We start from the raw sequence: 20,440 nt of genomic DNA on the forward strand, positions 1-20,440 counted from the left end.
ACATGGCAACTCAGATACCATGATTTGAATTCCCATAACACGACGAACGGACTGTGCAACACATGAACGTTACTTACACGTTGAAGCCAGGTGTAGGTACATATAACAATGATTCATTGTGAACATTTACCTTATACCCGACCGTTGTTGTGAAAATTACTCTGTAAATGAAGTAAAACATAAATTCAACGGCACACGATATTAGCGTATGTGCTAAGTGCCAAATAATAGCTTATGAGGTACAGTACTAATTTCCTTTCACTATATTACAGGTATCAACTGTACAACGTTCCTAAACTTTTGCTACTATATCATAACGACATCGAAGCAATGTTCACTGCTCTTGTATCGTTTCAGTGGTGCATGCTGATGCGCCCGTTTGTCGGGTAACGTGTAGTGGTCTGAATCTTTGTACTGCACTATCCGTGCCGGACATTTCAGCTTATCGGTGGCCATCGACGAACATCTCCACACAATCCGTTTATTGTTTTCAGACATCAGAAGGTACTTTTGCTTGTCGACAATGATGGCGGGACGTCCGCGAAAGGATTTCGTAGAATAAATTTCTATTTGCGGTCCTCCTGAAAGTAGTTATAGAGACCAGAAATAATGACATCGTTAGTGTGGGTAACTAAATTGAACACTATAGGTAAATATTATGCTCAAAATCAACGCACGCAATGTCAAAGAAAAACATATCTCCCGTTCGATCAGAGCATCATCGCAGGTCCTTTATTTGGCATCATGTTACCGTGTTTTTCGTTAACTGTTTCTGCCTATTGCGCCGACATTGTCGGCAGTATTATCAACGCTGTTTCTGGCAGATAGCGCCTCGTACCGATCGAGCACCGGCAACGATGGCGGCCCAATGCTAGATGTCCGGCCGAACGAGCGCGATCGCCCTTCGCTACCGCCACCAATCCCACCGTGCTGTCGATTTGCAAAGACCATTCTAGGACGAGCACGTTGCGATCCTAGTGCTTCACTAGCGCTTCTTCCGCCAGTCGATGCGACCGTCAGCGCTGATGGAACACTAGTATCGTGGTTGTGGGAATGTTTAACACTCAAGCGAGAAGTCGCTTCGTCGATCACGACAATGCACGGACACTTGCATTTGTAATACTGGTTGCATTTCCAGTACTGCTTCCCATTTCGCTGCCGATTGCGGAAGAATGTGATCCCATTCACGACCAACAGATGGCGACCGCTTCGCTGTGATCGCTTGTAGCTGAACTGAGGTATCCGCTGTTCCAGCATGGACGATTCACGCAACGGATGCCACGCCGAATGAACCGACGAATAAAGGAATTCTCCTGCAAACGGGAAACGGCAAATATGATTAGTGAGAAAGACAATCACATCACCTTACTACATCGAAAAGGATATTACATTGTAACACTACCGAGAAATGTCTGTCCGTAAACGGCTAATAACCTTTTGCGGATCGATCATTAGCTTTGTCCGTCGGTTAAAGATCTTGCACTCTTTAATATCTTAGGGAAACAAACTCCACGATCATCTCTCGTTTATTCTGCAGAGATAGATAGTGGCGCGCATCCTTTTGCGAAATTACGCTTTATTACATGTATTGAAATACGAACAATCTAGCTAATTACATTGTTTTACTTTTTCTAGCGAAATAGCTTCTATTTAGTGAAAAAATTACATGAAAACAAAAATTGAGTTACTGCCAATCTTTCGGCACATCGATGGTTAATGCATCTTCTTCATTGTTATGATTGTGCAAGTTCTTAAACACACACTGATCAGGGTTGGAGGCGCTGGTGATGGCGCGCGCTTTGCATTTCGAGTGCCACTTGCTGCACTTCCAGTACGTTTTGCCAGCGTGGCTATTGTTCTTGATGTAGCGATGCCCGTCATGGATTAGCACGTTATTACCACGACCGTTCGTGTACTGGAGTTTGCCTTCCATAACCATGACGTGGGCGTTGCTCTTCCGGAATGCTATGTTTGGCTTTGTAAACAATTCTTCCACTATATGCACTTTTATGTCTAAAGCTTCCTTCTTCAATTGTCGTGAGGAATGTTGCTGCCCTTGAATAACCGAGCGCGCATATGGTATTGGTATGTTGCTTTGCTTGTGCGTCTGTTTGCGAATAATTATTCTCTCTGTTTTCACGTTGGCTTTGGTATCTAGGAAAATTGATCGGTAAAGTATGAAGAAAAACAATAGATTAGTCTAGAAGAAAATAATGCTCGATTGAAAATGAAAATAATTTATAGTACTATTATATCTAGAAACGCTCAACAACGGCAACCGACAGATGAATATGCTTCACGATATTTATTAGGTTCGACAAAGTTACGATAATGTTCCTTGCTTTAAGGGATATCCGAATACAACTCGACAGATTTTTTTTCTAACCACACCATAAAATATGTTCCCCGCAAGTATTGCTGCTGGTTTTCAGAGGTCGTACTCTAGGATCCACTTATATTTGCCTCGAAATCCGATTGCAGAAGAGTATCGATTATTTTCCTTGGCATTTCTCAGGATTGTTTCGAAGTACTCTCGCGCTTCTTGACGGGGGGAACAGCCACCAGCATAACATTTTCTTGTTTAACTTCTACTTTTCGACGTTTTGCAAGTAAATTTCTCATTATCGGCTGGCTCAGTGCATGATTGTGTGTGCCGGTACTCAAAATTACTTTCGGTTCATTTTTATTGTCTACCATGGTGGTGGTGATCCGCGCACGGCAACCTGTGCTACCCTAAAAATGAAACCGACGAATGAGTAAGTGAGCATGTTGTGTTAGAGTCTTTCAATTGGATCGTAAAAAAGTAGTTTGAGATATACCTTTCTCGCGCAGATCCAATAGATTTTGCTGATCCCTTTACGATTCTTCACATAACGATATCCATTGACCGATAGTAGAATGCTTCCACGTTGTCCAACGATGTACAGGACTTTGTTATCTATGGTAAGAAAAATCGAAATAGTCAGTTAGTATAAAAATATTATCGACAATAAATGCATTATTCTCTTTTCGAATACATTGTGTATTAAATGTAAGCCTGTACATGATAACCATACTTCTATCTTTATTAGTTTTATTTTTTTATATTTTAAGTTCTCAATCTATTGTAAAAACTCAATGCGGCTGTCAAAGTACAGTATTTTACCGAATTTTTGTGAAAATTCTCGGATAACGGTTATATAGTAAAGAATATCTTCACTGATTGGCAACTCCACAATTTTCAACACTTCCCGAATGACGATATAATTAGAAGATGGATAGAAGCTAAAGAGCCGACCGCTTTTGCCAAGGGATATTGGCTAACTGTGAGAAAATCAGCTCACAGTACTTCATGAATCTATAATAAATATTCATATTCCTAATACGCATAGTTTTACCTCAGTGAATAAAATATATTTTCTTTTAATACGCAACAAAATCGAAGGAAATCCGGCTCTTACACATGAGTTAATACAGTATATGTCGTAACTACAGCTGAGTTATAATATATCTCTTACATTCTAAAAAACGGTGTCATTTCGTTTCGAGACCGAAGATGCAATAGATGTTTTTTTACTAACACCGACACATCGTTGTTGTAGAGCTGAACAGAACAGAAGTAACTCAAAATAGCAAATCTGTACATCAAAACGATGGCGTGCCGTCACACCATATCTATGACTAAACGGTTTTCATGAGCCAGCCGGGGCATATAACTCACTGGATGCAATGTATAATGCACACCCTAAAATGGATCATGATTATGAGTCGCATTACGCACGACGTACGATTGTTCACCATTTTTGAGCGAGTACGTGAGCACCCGTGCCTTGCACCGGTGCATTCCTGCTCGGGCACATGACCAATACGTTTTATCCATGCACTCCTTGTTTTTAGTGAACGAATAGTTTCCAATCTTCAGTTTGCGGCTGCCACGGACTCCTGTAATAAAGCGGGCGCATTCTGAAAAGGCGAATCAATAAGAAACGGAAGAATAAGTTACTACATACAACCATACGGCATTTAGCAAAAATGAAACTATTACTACGTTTTAAACCTTCGAAAATTGGTGCTATAAAACGTGTCAGTAATGATAAACGCATTTGTTTCTTTATTCCTATCATTGTTGTTGTTTCATCTAGTAACGAAAATGACTAAGGTCGGTTACTGAAACTCCTGCCACGTTGCTTAGCATGCCGTACGCCAGGCTTCGTTCTAACTGTGTGATTTCACTCTCGTTCAGATGCATTTGCTCTGCGGGGCGATTTTTAAAGTAATCCGACGTGCAGTCATCATTATGAGCGCTAGTAATTTTGATCTGTCCACCCCGCAGCTCTAACAGCACTATCTCACCGGGACACTCGTACTCGATACATGCCCATGTGCTCCGGTAGGCCCGACCGATCGTCTTCCGGTATAGTTTGTCTTTCAACCGAATCAACTGTTTCTCCGTGCTAATTGCAATGAAGAAGGCTAAAATAAATAAGCGATAGAGAGAAATAGAAGCGTTTCAATTATTAGTAAAGTAGACGGAGATATTACAAATAACCGAACAAAAAATTCAGCTACATCGCATGTGCACTATTCCGTAAAAACGATGATGTTTGCAAATCGCAAGCAACAATTAATATACAACCTGACGAATGTGGTTAGCGCTTTTATTTCTCGAGTTCCTGCAAACGTTCATTATGCTTCTTAAGATTACGCTTCAAATTTACGCCCAAGCCGTACACCATCCGACGCATGGGCACATGGTTGTGCTCGATGGCATTGACGCGCATCGTGGTCCCTGTGGTTACGATAGTCGCTTTGCATTTTAACCGCAACGCTTTCGAACATCGCCAGTATTCAGTGTTCGATGTTCGGATGTTCCGGTGGTATACATAACCATTGTACACCAATTGTCGAGCGCCGCTCGGCGATTCGGTAAAGCGCACATTTTCGTTGGCAACCATCGAGATGGTTTGCTTACAACCGCGGCCTGATACTTTGCTTGTCACTGCAAGTTAAACGAGATAAAAGCAAGAAACATTAGTTAAGCTATTACACTTTCGTTGCGCTTTCCCGTCGGACAATATTTGTGCTGCATCCGAAAATTAAACGTTAACACCACGCATTATTCCCATTGAAGTATAACTTTATTCATTGATCAACCTTCTTGTTGTTCAGCTTCGCCATTTGATACTATCGATAACTGAAAATCACCTTCTACAGTTACCGTTTGGCGCGGGACACACGCGTCGCCGGTTTTTTTGTAATAAAAATGCTACCACTGCCAATATTTGTTCGCAACAGATCCAAACGGTTCCGAATGAAATTTTTCACCATTCCGTACGTAATTTCTTGCTTCTGATGTTGAAAGACGTGAACGATGTGAGCTAGTCGTAGAAAAATAAAGAGATCAAAAAGAGAAATAAAAATTGATATTCAAAGGTTTACGTCGGTGCTACACGTACTTAATACTGATTCCAGAATATTTTGATCAAGCGGGACCAAGTTAGTATCACCCTTTTCCGAATTATCAAGACAGCTTGCACGCAGGGTATCCTCACCAAACATCAGGTCGATTAGTCGGCTCGTGTACAACGCAGGTTTCGATGTGTAAATTGTAACAAGATCTCTCATCGCAATGTACACTGAACTTCCTTCGTGCAATGGAACCTTATCAATTACCTTTTTACCTACATCAAAACTTTCGAACTGCTGCGCCGAAGAATTTGTATGTTTTTCTGTTGCACTGTACCGCGGCTCGCCTAATGATATGGCAGTGTCGTGCTGAATCGATTCTGGGCCTTTTTCGGCGGCATTGGTGTCACCTGTACCGAAAAGTAACAAACAATAAAATGAATTAATAGTAGAACTTTTATGCATCAACATTCCAAAGATAGTTTAATCCTACTCAATTCAGACGACCTACTCGTTCAACTCATGATACACCATTTTAGTGATAAAATTTTATTTAAAAAAACCGCATGTCATTAATAACGTGACAGATCAATCTTTTTCAAACCCCGCTGTTCCTTTAAACTTTGACCCTCGACCAGGGTGCTGCTGCTGTTCGAAATTACGATGGTTGTGTTTGTTGTCGTCAACGGCACCTGTAAAGTTTTCACCTGACTAGCAACGCCATCAGCATTTTTTCGTTTGACCACGCGCTGCTTCCGCTTCACAATCTCCCTGTGCGTATGGAAGCGATTTAACGGAGTTATCTGACCCTCGATCGTATATACTCGCGCCCGACACTTCTGGTTCCACCACTGATTGCAACGCCAGATCTTTTTCGACTGGCCTGCTGGCGTAAGGACGAGCTTTTCGAACACAAACGGCTGGCCCATGTACAGAAGCTGCTCCTTGCCACGCATTGTCATTGAAAACACCGCTACATTGTCCTCAGAGACATCCGATACGGCAGCACCTATCGTTGGACATGCGGTTACATATATGCTGTTACTTGCCGTACCCGTTGTTGCTGTTGCGCATTCGGTCGTTCGTGGTCGCCGCACTATATGAGAAAATGAATATTGATGAAAAAAAGAAGAAGAAACAGAATATAAGCTATCAATTGAAGCTGCTGTCTCACTTCTAGCGAGAGAATAGTACAAAATAATTTACCTAGTTACATGGTAAATCTACAGTTAATGTAAACGCTAACACAAACTATTAGAGATCCACTGTCAGCCTATTGAGTTACTGTTACAGGTGTATTCAATATCTTATAACGTCTGCTTCTTTGTCATCACTTATACATATTTTCTTTATGATCATGGGGGATAAATTGTTACTCCGGCTTATGGTTGTGCCAGTGCCGGTTAAACTTCAGTGCACCGTCTTCCGCACGAAGCACCAACCGTGCGAGGCAACGCCGCTCCTCAGGACTAGCAATAGTGGAACCAATTCGTACGACGTCGTTTCTAATGCACACCCAGTCCGTTGTACTACGGAAACTAGCTGCCCTACGGTACTCATAGCCAAACAACATCAGCCTGTTGCCTGTTCCTAATCGAGGATCGACCATCACCCTGAATTGAATTTCACGAAGCCATACTCCCTGCATGAACATCGATCGATGAGAGTCGATGTGTTGCGCTGTAAGCATACAGAATACAAAATATAATAAGTTAAGAGTTACAGCTTTATATACTACGGTTTGATATGGTTTCGACAAGTACGTGTTTGCATCGAAGCAGTAGTTTATGAAATATTCTGGTGCTAACGTTTATTGATAAACCAACGAAAAACAGAAGAGAGAGAGAGAGAACGAGAGACTTTATCGCACAAGATTGCGTAGTCACCTTAGATTTCATCGATCGGAACTTCTGCGATCACGGCAATGGGGCCGTGATTGTGCCATTTTTTACTAAACCGAATGCCACCTGCACCATCTGTGATGCAACGGGCTGCGCACGAGCCGGCATAGCCTATTGCGTTATCATTCCGACTGGTGAATGGATTCGCGCATACCCAGTTCGTAGTGTTCGAAAAATTGGTCTTGCGCCGGTAGACAAACCCACGGAAATGCAGATTCAAACCACCCTTCCGGTTGTAGATCATTTCGTACGGAAGATCGTATACGAAGGAATCACGTCGAGACCATTGCTTTCGTCGCTCTGAAAAAAAAATAAAGTGAACATAGGTTAAAACACAGCATAGAAAATGCATTAACATTAGTTATCAGTTTTCATTCACGAAACTAAAATTAAAAACAAAAACACGAAATATTACCCATATTTAAATTGGTATCAGCTCTGTTCTTCGCACTATAGTTCGTATCGTTTATTTACACAAGGTGGGGTTAAATGTGCCAAATTTTATAAGGACATTACTACTGCGTTGCCACTAATACGACACCGGCGGAATTGGTTTTTTTTTTCATGAATCACGCAGCTCTCGATTGCACATATGATTATGCTCTTTTACCCCGAATCGTATCCTTGAGTTGCCTTCAGTAGAAACGCGCGCCTTGCAGCAGCCATTTGCCTGGTTACTTTTACTGCAGATCCAGTTTTTCGTCCGATTCCAGCTTCTCTTCTGCACGTAAGTATAGCCCCGAAAGAGTAGATTTTGTGTACCTCTTCGATTAGCGATAAAACTTAACGGTGCTGTGTACCAAACCTTAGGTATCGGTTTCCAGCTCCCGAGCAAAGGTGCCCGTCTCAGGATTTCCTCGACTGTAAGATACAAAAAAAACACCTCTAATCACGTGTCCTATACATCAACGTAACCGAAAAAACAAAAACACGTACACACGGCGAATGATGGAAAAGAACGGGGCATGCTTTTGAGTTAACTTTATTCAACATTTAATACATAATCCGCCTTGCAATGCGGTTGTCTGATCATCAGGCGCTTGTTTGAAACCACGACTCCATCGGTAATCTCGGAACCATTATTATCACGTATCTTTCGACCGAACAGAATCTTAGCCGTTTCTGGGCCGTGCGTGTGGCTACCAAGACAGGTGGCATTACCTTTATCATTTAATATTACGCGACTGCGGCACTTGTGCTTTGTGCAACTGCAATCAAATGAAAAGTGTGTTAAACATGTCTCAAAATACGGAAAACACAAAAACTATCCACACTTACCGTATGCATCTCCAGTATTTTCCGCGATTTTTCCGATAAAGAAAATTGTACAATACCAGCAACGGATACCCTCGTTGACTGTGAATGTATTCCAAGGGACCAGCTGTAAGTGAAACATAAAATCAGTTATTAAATTAGTATACAATTTATGATTGTTTGTGATTAGCGAGTTATATATGCTTTAAACTGTATGCCACTGTACAAAACATAATACATAAATTACCTTATAATTTGTTACCCGTCTTACGCAACAATCCATGCAAATAGTGTATGTGACATAATTTTAATATGCATTTTATTACATTAATCATTATTACTGTCTCTTTCACTTCCTATCACACACATACTTGCTTTATCTTATCGTCTATCAACATTAAAAAAACATATCTTCATCAAATCGAACACCTTAAACCTAACATAACTTTGAGTTTCTGTTGGATCCTCAATACAATATTTTCCAACACCACACGCTCGTTTCGTCCTCACGGACTATGGATTTGTTCGGTGTTTTCAATGTTTTCGGCGAGAACATCATAACTCACGTGTGGTTTGTGATGTTGCCTCAATATCATCGAACCCTTGCGGAGGGAAACAGAAAAGCGCGGATGAGCAGACTTTACCCAAGAGTTTATATCAATACTGGACAGATCAACCAGCGTCTTTTCGGAATGGTTCAATCGACGGCTATCGTTTTCATGACAGTGTTCAGTTTCTCTCAAAATCTCGTTGTCTTGGCAAATGATGCGTCCAGTGCACTTATGCGTCTTGTAGCGGATACACAACCAGTAGGATCTGTGATTGCGCGTGCGTTCACATCGATAAATAAAATTATTCTTCGCCAGTAGAGGTAGTCCGCGTTGACTGCGTATAAAAACGAGTCCCTTGAAGATTCCGGTAACTGCAACAACTGGACGGATGTAAGTATATATACCGAGAAAGATAGGGAAGACAAGATACAACTCGTTAGTGGAGATTACACTATCAGAACAACTAGAAAAATGTCGCATAATTAAGCTAAAAAGTTTAACAGTTTACAGTAATAATGAAACAACTACCGTGTGTTCACTTGATGAGGCATAACGCGCAGGTAATGGCAATAAATAGAGCGTCCATTAACTTTATTTTCATTAATCTATTAGTTATTTGTTCTTTAAGGAAACTTGGCTCAGAGGTAAATACTGCATTGGCTCGCTACCGTCGTCTAGTAGCAACTGTATATGTTTATATGGTTATCTGTTTGCACGAGTGCGTAAGGAAAGTTTATGTGATCATTCTATTACGCTACACTGATTGTTTGCAAAATCTTTCTAAGATCGTACGTTGGGAGAGAACACCAACGCTAGGAAACATTATCCAACGTTAAAATTGCTCATGTTTTCTTGCTTCATAATTTACGACTTCTACGCCCGTTCTCTAAACTATCTCAGCCTAGTATCAGACACTACAACCCAACAGTTGGCAGGCCGTACTCTCCCATCTTCATGAACTCCGTCAGACCAGGAAGGATCGATGGGATCGATGAAATAGCCGGTGTGCTTGGCGCATCCAACTGGCTGATACTTTCTATGATTGACTGCTCCTGTTGCGCAGTATTCACCGCTCTTTGGGAATTATTCTCCGAGTATGGTTGGGCTTCTGCCATGAGAAGCATAATATCCTCGTTACTTTGATGCGATTTGAGCTGTCGTTGGCGTTGGAAACTTTCCTGCTGCTGTTGCTGCTGCATATGAAGCAACTGAAGTTCTTGCTGCTCGTCGGCATGGTTCCGGCGCACTATCCTTTCAATCTTTTCCGTGTGTGGTGGATGATTGTGCTGGGCTCCGGTAAAGGCGCTAAGGCGCCCGCTTTTAACCACGCACCGTGCCCGGCAGCGCTCTTCTTTTACCTTGCGCGAGTAGTTATGACACCGCCAGTAGCCAATGTCGCCTCGGGTGCTGTGACAGTTGTAGAGAAAGTCGTTCAACACTAGGCATAACGTTGACCAGGGGCTCTTGATGAACTTCAGCTCGATTGGGTTTATCGTTGGACTCCCCGAAGCCAAACCGTTGCAACCGTTGTTATTGGCCAAAGGAAGTGCTAACAGTGCATTTGTCGGAATAGAGGGGGGTGGTACAATAGGGAGAAGAAAAACCACAATTTATTAGTAATCTACGACAATGCTCGATGCAGAGTTGCGAGTGCAGCTTTCGTCCCATTTGATCGTGGCAGATACAAATAAAGACTTATATTACATGTTTAATGTTTCATTTTAAACGCAAAAAAAAACCACTAATCAACGCCTCTCATAATTACAAGAGCTATTGAAAATGATGATTCAAATTCGCAATCTAATTCTTTTCTGTTGTACCCCCATCACGGATCGTAACCTCGACTGCGGAAGAACTGCGGAAGAACTGCGGACGAACAGCATCGTCTGTGTTGATAGTTATGTTGTAATGAAGAGCCTCGACCAAACATCCCCCAACGATCAGGATATCTTTGTGATTCCCGATATCAATTGCTGACACCTGTAGCGGAAAAGTTCAAAGAATGTGCAAATATGGTTGATATTTTCTCGAGCGGTGGTCCCAATTTATCAAGCATAATACGAGAATTATATTTGTATAGCACTAACATCCCTAATTTCACTCATATGTATGCTATATTGTTCCCTTTCATACCCTATGTATGCATGATACTTCACACCTATGTTCGATCGAAGCAATTCGTAGGTACATGGCTTAATAAAATAGAAATTAATGTATGATTCGATTCGAAATTAATGTACGATTCGATAATGTATGATGTAATAGAAATGATTCAGTTCGGATAATTGTAATGCTATTACAATTACGATTTATAGCCTGTATAGGTTTGGATTCTTTATTTGTTGTACATAAGAATGTCAAATGTGTTTGGAATGAGAATACATCATCCAACAGTAGTATAATCTATCTATTAATTTGCGCTTCAACGCATTTATAGTCCGGTGGTAGTAAAATAAACGATATTGATTCACAACGTGTTAATATCTTTTAACGAAACGGTCCCACTTATTGTCGCATTCACGATGCGTGTGTGGTCATTAGGATGATTATGCTTAACTGAAAATAGAAGATAAAAAGAGAAAATGACGTAGAATTAAATATATTCCACATTTTGCATTATGCCATACAGCAGAACACTAGCCATACCTTCGCCGTTTGACACGTAAATCGTGTTGCCGATCGTTTTCAGCCGTCCACGGCACTTTTGACCTCGGTTGTAGACGCACTCCCAGTAGATGATATCATTCTTGAGACCCTGACGGCGTAAATTCGACCGGTAGATGTAATTCTCGTGCACAAGCTGCAGGCTACCTTTCCGGCTGGTTACGAACAAGTGTTTTGTATCGGTCGCGTTTTTTGGCAGCTTTTCATCTCTGTTGCTGGCGGTATTGTTTTTGCTGCCGGCTTCATAGACGAGGATGATGCATTAGTGAACGGATGTAAAAACGAATTGTTTTTATCAAATGCTATACTAAAAATCGCTTCAAGCATCCGCGCATGATTAGATTCATGAATACTATTCTTTTTTCTCATATTTATTATCAACTATTAAAACCTACATTCACTTATGAATCAGTTTATCTTTTATCCATTTTAAATATTTTTCGACTGCTCTGATGATGCAGAGAGTAAATAGACTAGAAACAATAGAGCAGACTATTGCATAGTAAAAATTTAAACGTAAAATTAGCGTTCGAATTATAATTATACAATAAACAATTATTAATACGTAATGTCTAAAAAGTTGCATTGGAAATTTATATTGATGTGGGTTGTTAAATACAACAATTATATCACGACTTTAAGTAATCAGCACAAAGGACTTCCTTTTATAGCGGCTGCTATCAAATTGCTATTCAACGACACGAGGATTATTTATGTCTGGCTTTTCGTTTCATATCATCTATCTCGCAATCTGTGTCACTTTTCGGTTCCCGCATCATTTGAATTTCCTTCTCTACGTCCTCTCCCTGCACATCTAAAGAATCGAGATCATCACCACCACCACTGTTGTTTTGGTCTCGAAGCACAACCCTAAATTCAGCCCCGGCATCGATCACGTCAACCCGCTGATTATTTGGATCAATTGTGTCACGCGTATAACAATTCAAATATTCTTCTAAATCTTCCGGGTAATCGTAAAGTGGCTTCATTGCGATTTTGCGCGCATGGTTTTCGTGATTATGACTCCGCCGCACGCTGACCAATTGATTCAGCTTCGTTGTCACACATGTCGCTTTGCAACGATATTTTAGAAGCTCCGAACAGCGCCACGTTGTCTGCCCGTTCCTTTGAACGACCTTGCGGTTGTAGATGTAGCCACCGTAGACTAATTGGGCACACTTCTTTTGAGATGGTATAAACCTTACTAGCCCTTGATCTGACTTCTCACAAGCATCGGGACTACGAGTCAAATCAGGACTGCCAAGAGACGACGAGGAATTTATGGGCGATGAAGCCGAATAAATTTCAGATGAAATTAAATTCAGCTTTGTTGCTGCTTTCGACTTGACCGGCAGCTTCGCTAGATTTCGATTTGCAGTTAATACATTTTGTCGTCGTAAAGAATTGCTGACGTTGCATGTTGTTAGAAATATATCATCAGCAATATCGCGACGATTTTTGCTAAAGAATGAGTGTCCTAAAAAAAGATGAGTTGACAAAGAGAAAAAATGCTAGCTGGAGTAATATTTAAAATTTTAAAACGACGACTACACACGGATCGGTATGGCATTCTGCAGAATTTCTTCGAAAGAATATGGATTTTTCATATGTTGAAAAATTAAACAGACATACTAAAAAACCTTAACGAAACGATGAAGGTAAATTTCGGATAAATAATTTATACAATCTACTCAAAAACCATGATCTTAATCCAGTTAAATTGATAAATTTTATTGATCATATTTCAATAATGAAATCTAACAGCATATTCTTCGCTCTGCTCAAAACTATTTAGCAGAAGCGACTACAAGGCACGTGTAGTTAATAAAATTTTATAAGTTAATGAAACCAACCGCGATTCCGAAATATTAATTACCACTCTCTGTACTACAACAAAGGAATAAGATTAATTTTCAAGAAATATTTCTCGAACGAAGTGCAATTAATAAGCATCAAGTATATGTATTTAAGATGATATAATTAATTTCGACCACTACTGCCAATGTTAGCGCAGTGCAAATAGAATGACTTAAGTATTAACTTTTGACCATGTAAAACAGATCACGTATATAAACCATCTCAAGTACAGTTAAAGTTCTAGCGTCTTGAATTGTGGAATGAAAGTAGAGAACTCATTGCAATTGGAAAAACTTTACAGTGATCCATGTGCTTCAATTAATTGCTTCATAGCATATCTTAATGAAGGACGAAACAGATTAGAACATAAAAAATCCAATGTTACATATAAAAGCTACAACACAAAACATCTACTGAAATTACAGTGATCTGATTTCAATTGTAAATGATCAATATTGAAATTGATGTAAGATTTTGTATGCTTCAAATTGTTGGCCTATTTTAATATCTTAAAGAATTGTAAGATATCAATTATTCCTTATAGTTTATTCGATATATATCGTAAATGCATAAGGAATGAACTGTTCTGCAATATTAAAAAAAAACATCATGAAATTGCTGACTTGCATCCAAAATTATCCTTGAAAATTGTATCGCAACTAAAAAAGATTGCCATAAAAATTATTGCATAGCGAAAAACAAAGCTATGCTAGCAATTCTAAATGCTACATAAACCTTGTGGATGCTATATCCGTTCTCTTGAGTGCATAAAAATGTTGTTGCAATGAATTCTACTAAAACATAGTATGCATAAAAAGGGTTTTCCTGGACAGTCCTCACAAAATGTCGTAACCCATTTAGTCTTCGGGTTAGGCATTCTTTCAGATTCCAATAGATTACGATCATAACAAGAAACGCACCTGCTCCGATGAGCTGGCGTACCGTCACTCTTTTTCAACTCATGAAACTTATTTGTGGTTGATCCCAATTCTAGCCCAGCCTCCCGAAGGAAGGATGGATCTTGTTTGTCTAACACTCGCACTCGCTTGCTTCTGCGTGTAATTTTAATTGGAGGCTGAACATTATTGAATTCGTGATCCGCATGTCTCAACAGCTCATCATTAGGCATTGTGGCATCTTCCTGTTTTATGGACTTCGCTAGATCCATCCGAACCCCTGAAACAGAAGTTTCATTTCCGGAGAACAGCATTGATCCCTGATCTGTAAATGTATAATTTACAGAGCACAACAAAATCGTAAATGAAAGTTATACACACATCATATCTCATCGTGGATTGCACTTAGTTGCAAGCATTCGCCAAAACCCGACAGTTAAATCTCAAAATTTAAAAAAGCCATACTTCAAAATAAGTGTTATATGATATTGTATTTCACTTACTAAGCATAATGAGATTTTCCTCTATCATGTATTAGAGGCTTGATGTTGATCATGAATACTCAACTATAATTCCATGTGATCAAAGCTAGACTGGATTACAGTATGAATCCAGTTTCCTTCAGAGTGCCTGATTTTTAGTGGATTAAATATAGATTCCTAGAATAGGAAAAATATTTGTAATATATTACAAATATTCCAACCATATCTGATTTTGTTCTTTTGATTTTTCCAAGAAAACTTCCAATTTCTTCATCGTTTTAAACAATTTCATATCACCTTGATGACAGATAAGTAATTCTTACAATGAGAGTTTCACATCATATCGATGATGCATTAAAATTACAACTTCTTGCTGCTATCGATTTGATAAAGCTTTTACCACAAACTTTGGTGTGGGTGTTTATCTATTCGATTTAAAGATATAATGAAGATTGTGTTAATGTTAATGAATTTTTGATTACATATTTTAAACCATAGATATACGTGGAATGGTAACTATACATTAAATGCAACATATGTAATATGCATCTAGTGTTTTTTCAATCATTACTAAGATCCAACATTGCATCTTCGAGTCGCTCATTGATGTAAAACAAGCTACACTCCAGATACAACTCACTACACATTTTGTGTTTAGTGTTTTCATCAAATGCAATTGACCTATGAGATCGAAACGAAAATTTCATAATTATTTATTAGAGGCAACAATACTCACATGCCTTAAGCGATCTATGATGAGAAGATGTACATCATTCGCCATCAACGTTTTAATACAACAATTTATGGTAGTACAACTGAAACTTATCATTGTCACTGAGGTGTGATGAAAGGTTTAAAATTCTTCACGTAGCAATATAATCTCGTTTACATACTTACGTGTTTTCCATAATTCATTCGTCAAAACGACAAAATCGATCAATCAGTTAGTAAATGTTCGTATGATAAATTTGTCTGTATCAAATTTGTTGAATTTACCGAAGTGATATTTTACTTTTCGTAGTAAACGTCAAATTTTATAAATTACGCTGAAGCTTATACTTTTATAACAGTATCATTGAAATAATCATTCAATATCATTTTAAAAAGTTTATCATTTTAACATTTACTAGCTCATTGATTGAAAACGAGGCGAAATTCCAACAACATCAACGTCGATTTTCTCATATCTTAATATTAATATCTATTTATAATTTATAAGGTAAAAAATTGTATACCCACCTGTTACCGTTACCTTGCATCGTAGTGAAAATCCTGGACCAGATTTTCAAATAGTCTACACCATGTCGAACTTAAAAAAGTTGCAATACTTTTTTTACGACACTGACGATCGACGAAAATTGTAGGTTCTGGAATTTCTCTTCCAATTTATACTTACCATACACGTTGAGCTACTTCCATCTTATGGAAAGAACACTTAACACTTTTCACTCGTGACATATGCTTGCACTATGGTCCTTTTCGGACACAGGGCAAACATTTCAAAAGAAATTTTGAACATTGCGCGTAGATTCGTAAATGCGATGGGGGATTGAATTCAGAATTTTAGCACAAATCGCGAAAAACAAGGATAATTAAAGTATCATTTAGAAACTTATAAACACTTGACAGGGAACAACGCAAACATAAGAAATCGAAATCTTAAACTGATACCAAAAATTACGAAAAATTTAATAAAATAATGAGACGGGGTCGAACGAAATTTTATACCGCGATTGACAGAAAATAATGCATTGAGATACAATGGAATTGTAAAATATCACATTTAGTTTTTAAATATAATACAAATATAATGAAAGTTATATAAGATTATGGTTATATGAACCACAACAATCCATCAATATATTGCATTCTACGAGGAACAATGGCAACTATTAGCATTTACTTGCCATGTGTTTTATCATGATTGCAACTACTGCGGATTGTTACAAGAAAAAAGTATTGTTAACATAACTTCTCATGGCAAAGGCACAGGAATTCGTATAACCTGTGTTACAATATGCTAATGCTAAAAATTATAAATATATTTTTTTTCTTAATCAAAATATGCCTAGGAGTAGTACGACGTTTGATCTTTGCTGGGCAGGTTTATAATAAACAATGTAATAGAATTCCAATATACAGTACTTACATATCGTCCATGTATGTGGCCCACGTTCACTTCAATAGTTTTCTAGCAATAACAAAAAATAACCATATTTCTTCCCCTATGCTGACGGTCACGCTGCTATCTTGAAAGCATTTTTGTCAATCGCACACACAACGTATGAGAATAGTGTACCCGTCCGTGCACACCGATTTTACCACTTATAGCGATGATAACGAAGTATCACCATACACTGCGTGCTTGTAGTGCACGGTAATCGTAATTTCACAGTTCTAACGAAACTGAGGGTGAAGTTCTACCCACAAAAAGGATAATCACTAAACGCTCAGCACTCATATATCACATATTTTCTATTACGCGTTCTTCACAGTGAGGATGCTGGTTGCCAAACATTCACTTCAAGAATTGCTTAATTATTAAAACAAATAAAATTCATTGCCCTCTTATTCCCTGACATATAAAAATTAACCTAAAAATTGGTAGAAAATTTACTAGTTGCAAAGGAAGCAAAGATCAACTCATCATACTTTAAATCTTTAAATAGCCAAAGAGAAATTAATGCCAACGCCACTGATTTCCTGTTCCTAACTTCAATTATTATGACACCTACCTTGAGTCGATTGTTCCGTGCCAGTTCCACCGTCCGATGTGTACGAATCCACAAATCCAGAAACGCTGGGTTTTCCGCCATCTTCTCCTTCGGTCAAATAAGAATCGTCATATTTCGAAATTCCCATTTCTCCGTAAGCTTCATCCTCGACATAGTTTCCTTCGTCATCGGCGTCGCCTTGGTCTCCTTGTTCCGAGAGTTTGTTGTCTTGTTCCGTTTCCGCGTCCACAGTTTCAATCTCTGCTGTCTCCTCGGTGTAATCCGGTTCGGCTTTAGGATTGATGGATTCGATTGGCAACTCGATGTATTCCGATTCGATCACTTGAGCTGGCAATTGCTTTACGATCTGTACGGTTTGCACTTGTGATGTCGTAGAATCGGATAATTCCAATCCATCATTACTAGCACTAGTAGACAATTTTGTCCTTTTACTTATTTGGCTGGGAATAGTGCGCTGTATACCACGCTTCAGGCCTGATACTACCGTAGTTTGCGTTTGAATTTGGGGTGCGGTTACGTGATGAGAAGAGCTTGCTTGAATTTGTACTACCTTATCATCACCGCTTTCTTCTGAATCAATTTTGTACGATTGAATGCGACTTCGCAAAGTCTTAGACCGCTGGGCGCTGGCGGTTGCAGTAGTTGGTGTGGGAATACTAGCCGTCACCGGAACTGCTGGTATGTCCTCTTTTACAGGTGATTGATGAACTGGGACACTGTCACCCTGAGTCATGCAAATTTTTTATCAATACATGAATTTAACTACTAGTATCTTTAACCATATCGAAGCGCAAATAAGAAATACAACTTACCGACTCAGTCAGTCCTTTGATTTGTAATGCTTCAGCGGTACTGATAAAGGCGGGTAGGGCATCTTGCTTCACATTCACCTCTCCACAGTATATAAACTGTATGAGATCTTTTAGCGCCGAATGACTAACGTCTTTCAGGAATACTGCAAATACAAACAAAATTCATAAGTCAAACTGCATTTGAACTTTTTTTTTCGATCTGCTTTGCTTCTGCGCATATGCTTATTTGCTATTGAATGAAGCGTTTTTTTTAATTAGAAAATAAAATCTTGTCACAATTTTTGTTTACTGAATTAAAAAAATCTATAAATCTTTCAAAGCATTTCGAATGAAAATAAAAAAAAAAACTATACTTACTAAAAGCATGTTGGTTCACCGGCATCTGTGTGAACATTTTCCGGAAGTACGGTGAACATACTGATAAAATAAGACGATGCGCCTTTACTAACTGGCCTTCGGCAGCCAGTGTCACATCAACCAGATCTCCTCGAAGGAGTGATTCATGAAAGCCAGCGGATAAGTTGGAATTGAAATTATTCCAACATAGAGAGAACTGTTCATCCTCCGCCATCTTGAACGACGCCGACTTGCTCGTTCCACCAGCAATTAATGTCACTGAAAAAAAAAAGAAAAAAATTATAGTGCTGCAAAATTACTAATATTTGTTGAACATTCACAAGGCATTTTGAAAAAAAAACCAAATTTAATCCTTTATCCAAATTAGCAAAAACACATTTTTCACTTAAAATTATATTCTCGTTGCTAGTGATAGATGACGCAAGCAGCGTCACCACAATGTACGGCGTCATAAGATTTACGAATATTAAAATAGCTTAGATAAATCAACCGTTGTTAGCCTGTGACCATATATAATTTAATCTACTCTAAGTTAAATCAAAACAATCGATCAAGCCCGGCAAAAGCACTCGAAATTTCTTAGTTCACAAGAAAAAATCCAACGCGTCGCTTTCGAACATCCAGAAGTCGAGCACAACCGTCTAACGCGCCGCCATTTTCTCGACATCGATTTTTCGACCCGAGTGGTGAAAAAGAAACATGGCGGCTGGGGTGGCGTGCGTAGCGCTAGCGCTACGCGGTGGGGAGTCATTTACGAGACATGATTTCGAACAATTTTCAGCTATACCACACACGAAAAACGCTTATTTTCACATCGAAAGAGGTTACTTACCTTAATTTTGAGGTTTACACTTAAATTCAGTGTATTTCACACTAGTCTGTATTATAAAATAACTTGCACATACGAACGACAACGCCGAAGCGTCTGCACGCGAAGACGTCAGAACTGGAAATGAAAATCCCATGAAGAAGATGGCGGCTGTAACTACCAAATCACTTTCAGTTAAGCCCACAAGCTGAGTTTACAGTATGTAGGTCAAGGGTAAGAACGCGATTTGGACAACATGAAAGATTTTTACCAACGTGTCAAAAAGGAAATAATATCTTATAAGTATTTTCTATATGCAATATATGATAAAAATTCTAATTTGCTTAATTTTATTTGACAATGTGGATTCTATTTAAGTGGAAGTGCCATTTTTCGTAGGCTGGCGCTCTTTTGGACGACACGAGACAATCTCACTTTGATGTCAAACTACAATGTTTGACTTTTACCTGCTAAATTCAATTTGATTTATGACCAATGTTTTTACAAAAAAAATCATTTATATGTCGTTTGCGCAACGAAAAACCAATATATTATCAACAAAAAATTCATGTAACTAACAGCAGAACTAGGGCGGCACGTTACTGCCCTCAGACAAAAAGTTCGTGATTTTTCACATTACACTGTTTAGAGGATGAATCGAACCATTTAAAAAAGGCGGTTAAATGGCTTTGAGAGGCTTGGCGTCATCGGAGGGAATACCTAATAATATCCTTACCA

The 20,440-nt window shown here is 39.0% G+C and overlaps 3 protein-coding genes across 4 annotated transcripts; all 3 read right to left on the reverse strand.

Annotated features, from left to right (window-relative positions):
* Positions 1-5,110: 5,110 nt before the first annotated feature.
* LOC128731427 (uncharacterized) lies at positions 5,111-5,699 on the reverse strand. The gene is made up of 2 exons (XM_053824549.1): positions 5,436-5,699; positions 5,111-5,357 (listed from the first exon to the last, which is right to left on the reverse strand). The coding sequence occupies exons 1-2, from the start codon at positions 5,602-5,604 to the stop codon at positions 5,194-5,196; spliced, it is 333 nt and encodes a 110-aa protein (XP_053680524.1). The 5' UTR covers positions 5,605-5,699; the 3' UTR covers positions 5,111-5,193.
* A 225-nt stretch (positions 5,700-5,924) lies between these two features.
* Positions 5,925-6,733, reverse strand: LOC128731426 (uncharacterized). Its single transcript, XM_053824548.1, has 2 exons — positions 6,592-6,733; positions 5,925-6,481 (listed from the first exon to the last, which is right to left on the reverse strand). The coding sequence occupies exon 2, from the start codon at positions 6,345-6,347 to the stop codon at positions 5,958-5,960; it is 390 nt and encodes a 129-aa protein (XP_053680523.1). The 5' UTR covers positions 6,348-6,481; positions 6,592-6,733; the 3' UTR covers positions 5,925-5,957.
* Positions 6,734-8,023: 1,290 nt separating this feature from the next.
* LOC128731425 (modifier of mdg4) lies at positions 8,024-19,838 on the reverse strand. 2 transcript variants are annotated; one of them, XM_053824547.1, is made up of 7 exons: positions 19,727-19,838; positions 18,895-19,152; positions 18,538-18,680; positions 17,726-18,449; positions 8,565-8,667; positions 8,223-8,494; positions 8,024-8,147 (listed from the first exon to the last, which is right to left on the reverse strand). In XM_053824547.1, exons 2-6 carry the CDS (start codon positions 19,106-19,108, stop codon positions 8,269-8,271), a joined length of 1,410 nt encoding a protein of 469 aa, XP_053680522.1. In that variant the 5' UTR covers positions 19,109-19,152; positions 19,727-19,838; the 3' UTR covers positions 8,024-8,147; positions 8,223-8,268. The 2 variants fall into 2 exon arrangements, with proteins under 2 accessions (XP_053680522.1, XP_053680521.1); XM_053824546.1 differs by lacking the exons at positions 8,024-8,147; positions 8,223-8,494; positions 8,565-8,667 and adding exons at positions 11,415-11,647; positions 11,738-11,995.
* Between the last annotated feature and the right edge of the window lie 602 nt (positions 19,839-20,440).

Source organism: Anopheles nili, chromosome 2 (genome assembly GCF_943737925.1).
Source record: "Anopheles nili chromosome 2, idAnoNiliSN_F5_01, whole genome shotgun sequence".
Classification (NCBI taxonomy): Eukaryota; Metazoa; Arthropoda; class Insecta; order Diptera; family Culicidae; genus Anopheles; species Anopheles nili.

What these genes read in the sequence shown, in the direction of transcription:
- LOC128731427 (XM_053824549.1), bottom strand. Translation starts at nt 5,604, where the DNA reads ATGAGAGATCTTGTTACAATTTACACATCGAAACCTGCGTTGTACACG. An exon ending in TATTCTGGAATCAGTATTAA is followed by an intron (nt 5,358 to 5,435) that starts GTACGTGTAGCA and finishes TTCTACGACTAG; the next exon opens with CTCACATCGTTCACGTCTTT.
- LOC128731426 (XM_053824548.1), bottom strand. Translation starts at nt 6,347, where the DNA reads ATGACAATGCGTGGCAAGGAGCAGCTTCTGTACATGGGCCAGCCGTTT.
- LOC128731425 (XM_053824546.1), bottom strand. Translation starts at nt 19,108, where the DNA reads ATGGCGGAGGATGAACAGTTCTCTCTATGTTGGAATAATTTCAATTCC. An exon ending in GGTGAACCAACATGCTTTTA is followed by an intron (nt 18,681 to 18,894) that starts GTAAGTATAGTT and finishes TTGTATTTGCAG; the next exon opens with TATTCCTGAAAGACGTTAGT. An exon ending in CACGGAACAATCGACTCAAG is followed by an intron (nt 11,996 to 17,725) that starts GTAGGTGTCATA and finishes TCGTCTATGAAG; the next exon opens with CCGGCAGCAAAAACAATACC.